The sequence below is a fragment of the Gavialis gangeticus genome, unplaced genomic scaffold (genome assembly GCF_001723915.1).
Source record: "Gavialis gangeticus isolate Ggan-Ray unplaced genomic scaffold, GavGan_comp1, whole genome shotgun sequence".
Lineage (NCBI taxonomy): Eukaryota > Metazoa > Chordata > Crocodylia > Gavialidae > Gavialis > Gavialis gangeticus.
In genome coordinates, this window is record NW_017729025.1 from 113,224,521 (window position 1) to 113,228,866 (window position 4,346).

General features: G+C 41.7%; 1 protein-coding gene across 4 annotated transcripts in view; it reads right to left on the bottom strand.

Moving 5' to 3' along the window:
* The window catches only part of ANO1 (anoctamin 1), a 166,334-nt gene that overhangs the window by 3,284 nt on the left and 158,704 nt on the right, over positions 1-4,346 (bottom strand). For all 4 annotated transcript variants that reach the window (XM_019519443.1, XM_019519440.1, XM_019519441.1 and 1 more), the window contains 2 exons: positions 3,326-3,510; positions 2,146-2,251 (listed from right to left, as the gene is read on the bottom strand). In XM_019519443.1, coding sequence (XP_019374988.1) covers positions 2,146-2,251; positions 3,326-3,510 — 291 coding nt within the window. The remainder of the gene's footprint in view (positions 1-2,145; positions 2,252-3,325; positions 3,511-4,346) is intronic.

The following is a 4,346-nucleotide window of genomic DNA, read 5'->3' on the forward strand; positions in this document are numbered from 1 at the left end:
GAGAAGGGAGTTCCCCAGCCTGTAGGTATGGTGCTGGTTCTTCCTCCCCAGGTGCATCAATTTGCACTTGTCGGTGTTGAATCCCATCCTATTCTCATCCGCCCACCCCTGTAACCTGTCTAGGTCTGATTGCAGCCTATTCCTCCCTTCTAGCATGCCCACATCCCCCCACATCTTAGTGTCATCAGCAAATTTGAACAGGGTGCTTTTTACCCCCTCGTCCAAGTCACTGATGAAGATGTTGAACAGTGCGGGCCCAAGGACTGAGCCTGCAGAACCCCACTGAAATGAAGAATTTTTTGGTAGGATTTTTGTTGTAGTTTCTCTGGAAGAAAGCAGAAAGAACACTATTTCAACCTGGCCTTTCTTTGTCCTATACGCCTTGTATTGAGTTGAATGCGGGAAGTTCTATGTATCCGCTATGTAGCCATACCATCACCTTACATCAAGGGAAATAACAGGCCTTTTTCCTTCACTTCCCTTATTGCTGAGGAACTTGAAATGTTTCATGGGAATTGTGACAGGGAGCCAAGGGCTCCCATTATTTTAAGGGAGAAGCAGCAGCAGTGCGATCCCCAGGTTGGGGAAAAACTGTCCATCGTGGGTTGGTTGCAGGGGAATAGGCAACCTGGGACCCATAGTTTACAAGTGCCTATTGCTGAGCTAGCTACCCAGCCATAGGTCGATAGGACAGAGCCCACTTGAGCAGCAAGAGCCCTGCTATTGCAGCTACAGTAGCAGCCATAGCTGTTTATGAGAATTACAAAGGAACAGCTGTGCCAGGGTTAGAGAGTCACTTGATCCAACAGGGGCCACGCTTTGCAAATCTTAAAAGCCAGCACCTGGGGAAAGGAAAGAGAAAGGCTCGTACTCTGCAGAGAGGAGAGCTCTTAGCAGGGAGAAGCTGTGTGCGCAAGACCCAGGAAGACATGAAATGCCCTGGAGATGGAGGTGAGAGCTGTGTGGGAGGATGGCTGAACAAATAGTTGGTTAACCCTGAGTGAGGGGGAGGTTTAATTAAATGGCTGCTTGTATTTTTTTTGTTTGTTCAAGTTTACACTGGCAGACTGGATGTGGCTAAAGGAGTTGACTGGGAGCCAAAGGGGTGCCTGAGGACATGTGAGTGTTTTGGGCCCCGCCAGCAGTCAGGGCTTAAGATGCTGACAGGAGGAAACCAAGAAGATGAAAGCCCGAGCCAAGAAACACAACAGAGGTGGCCTGAAGCCAGAAAGGCTAGAGCCAGAGCCTGAGAGGGGTAAAAACTAGAGCCAGGGGCCTGAAGACAGAGGGGAGAGGCAGGAGCCAATTGCCAGAAACCATGAATAGCCCTTAAACCAAATGGTGCTGTAGAGCATGTATGGACCGAGAGAGCCCCATCTAGCACCCAAGGGGAAAGATGGGGCTCTGCTGGGTTCGAGAGGAACCAATAATTGACAAGGGCTTGCTCTGGGACCCTGGGGCAGCCTCTCTTTTCATAATCAAATTATTCCAATACAGGTGAGAGAAAAGGGAGGGTACCCTAGGAGCCAGAGCAAGGCAAGAGTTGCATGACCACCAGGGGGCATCACAGCTGCCCCAGGGGCCCAGTCCTGTCAAAGGAATAAATCTGTCAGAATTTTCTACAGGAAATTAATCACAACATTTTGACTTTGTTCCATCTTCGTAGAAATCCTATTTCTGAAATCCTTAGTGGAAATCCTATTTCTGAAATCTTAATTTCCTGGATCAAAATTCCATTTTTGGTTAGCTGTTTTTGGCTTTAATTAAAACCACCCTTGTGCAGAGGACCAGTCTATTAGTCTGTGTTCTACTTCATTCCCACTTAAATCCTTCTCAGATAGTTAAAAGGGTAGTAACTAGTCTATTCATCTTGTGACTCATCTCTCCACTAAAGTCTAGTCTCTATCAATCCCAAAAGGTGGTTCAGACAGCTGCAAAATTATTTTACAAGCAGAAGTAAGAGTTCTGAGGTTCTGCATGATGCCTGAAAAGTCTATTAGGATCAGAGTCCTCTAGAAGTAGATTTATTTTGACTGGTAATATCCTATTGAAACCTATATCATTTATGTACAAAACAGAGTTATACTCATGCATGTGATGTCTCTTTTCCTTCTATGGTCTAGAAAGTTTTAAATCAAACAATACCTGGAAAACTATCACAAATGCTAATCTTGCTGCTAGGACAGCCCAGAAATCCTTTGAAATGTCATATTTGTTTTCAGACCATGGGGGTTCTCGGTAATCTTTGTATCTGTAAAACAGGACATGTTAAATCAAGCACACTGCTTTAAAATGTTAACACAATTAGGATTTAGCACTGAATATGCCTTAAACACTCCTTCATATTCCCTAAAAACAATTATTTTGTACAGTATTGCTTTATGTAAACCCAGATAAAGAAGGAAAACCTGTGATAATTTTGAAATATATTGTTGATCTCAGATAATTATGCTTTGTCACCACTACAAACAGCATCAAGTTAGACTAAAGATAGGGTACACCACAAACTTTAGATCACAATCTCAACGTCCTCCAAGTTTAGGAACTATTTGTGCTCCAGGTTAATTTTTAGGAATAAAAAACTGATCTCAAAGCCACATGGTAGAGCATAACTCTAATCTGTGCATATTTAGAAAGAACAGAGGACTAGATTCAGATTTCACTGGGTAGATATGAAAATACATTTCTTTATAAGCATATTTTGGAAGAACTGGAATTAGTAATTCTGGAAATGACAAAACTGAGAAGAGACTTGATAACAGCTTTCAAATACAGCTGTCAGCTCTGAAGCGTGGTTATAAAGATGATCACAAAAGGCTAGTCTCTGTCACTTCAGGGGACAGGAGGAGTGACATTCTTAAACTGCAAGAAGATAAATTTAGGTTGGCTATTAGGAAAAACTTCGTAGGTATGAGGGAAGTTAAAAGCTAGAATCGATTACCTAGAAATGTTGTTGGAAACTCTAACTACCAAACATAATTGATCCTAAGAGTGGAGAGAGGGTTCCTATGCAATATGGGGATTTTGTTGCCCCCTCCTCTAACACAAAATATGGACAGTCAGAAAGAAAAACCTTTGCAAGTGCTCTGACAAGTGCTTGTTTTTGTTGTAACCTCTGTTTCTCAAGCTAAGCAATGCATATACAGCAAATATTTAGTAGCTCCAAAATTCTACTCTATATGGCATAAACAAGACAGAGCTACAAACAGGATATTACAAATAAAACACTATTTCGATCTGCTACAGCTAGTCTGTACAGACAACATAACCATATTCCTATTCAACAGGGAAAATAATTTAAAATGGCGATCATTCAAGAAAGTACCTGCATATCTGGACCTCGTAGCCAAGCTCCAAAGGATCATTTGGAGCTGTTCCTTCTTGAAAATCGCTGACATTAAAAGAAGATAGCGTATGGTTCACGAAGCCATGCATGGTGCCATTTTCACTGTACATATACAGGTACACGAGGCGTGGAATGAAGTCTGATGTGAATGAGATCACAAATGCCTAAGCCATAAGAGTAAAGAATGAGCACAATATTCAGAGGTCATGCTAAGATGATAACAGACCCAAGTGCATCTTCCCCAAGTAATTCTCATGAGTCTAAGGAATGTTATGCAGGGGCTAATACAGTGGTGAGATTGTCTGCAGCCCAGGGTCCTCTCAAGATATGAGAACTCTATCAATGCATCTACAAAATATTTACTCATCCAGCTCCTAAGATTCATACTGTTGCATAGGAGTAGTTTCATGGTGGCTGGCATCTAATAACTTGAACTACTTTGGTAACCAATATATTTCCCACTTTTTTTTTTACAACTGTCCCTGCCATCCATATTTAACAGAAAAACACTTCCCACACTGTTTCTCTAATTTCTCTCACAAATGCATGTACCACTCTGGAACCCTTCACTTACTTTACTGAACTTCAGCCCCTTTCCTGATCTCAACCCTAACCTTTGCATGTATAGGACAAGTATAGGAAGGAGGTCACAAATTGAGTTTGAGGGCTTGCAGATATAAAAGGTTCCAAAAAAAGAAAAAAAAAAAAATCCGTTACACTGCCAAGGGCTCCCCCAGAATACTTTCAACTGGCCCAGCATATCAGTAGTATCTGACTGAAACAAAGGGAGAACATAAATTCTTTGCATCACAATGGAGATGTTAAGTAACCCAGAGTGCAATTTTAGCTTTTGCTATTTTTTCCCAGTCTTGATTTTTTTCAATATATAATTAGAAAAAAAATATAACAACTATCAGTAACCAGAGGTTTTAAACTATGTTAAGGGGGAACGACAACTTCAGGACTGAAAAAAACCAGAAGCTCCAGGGATATACCCATC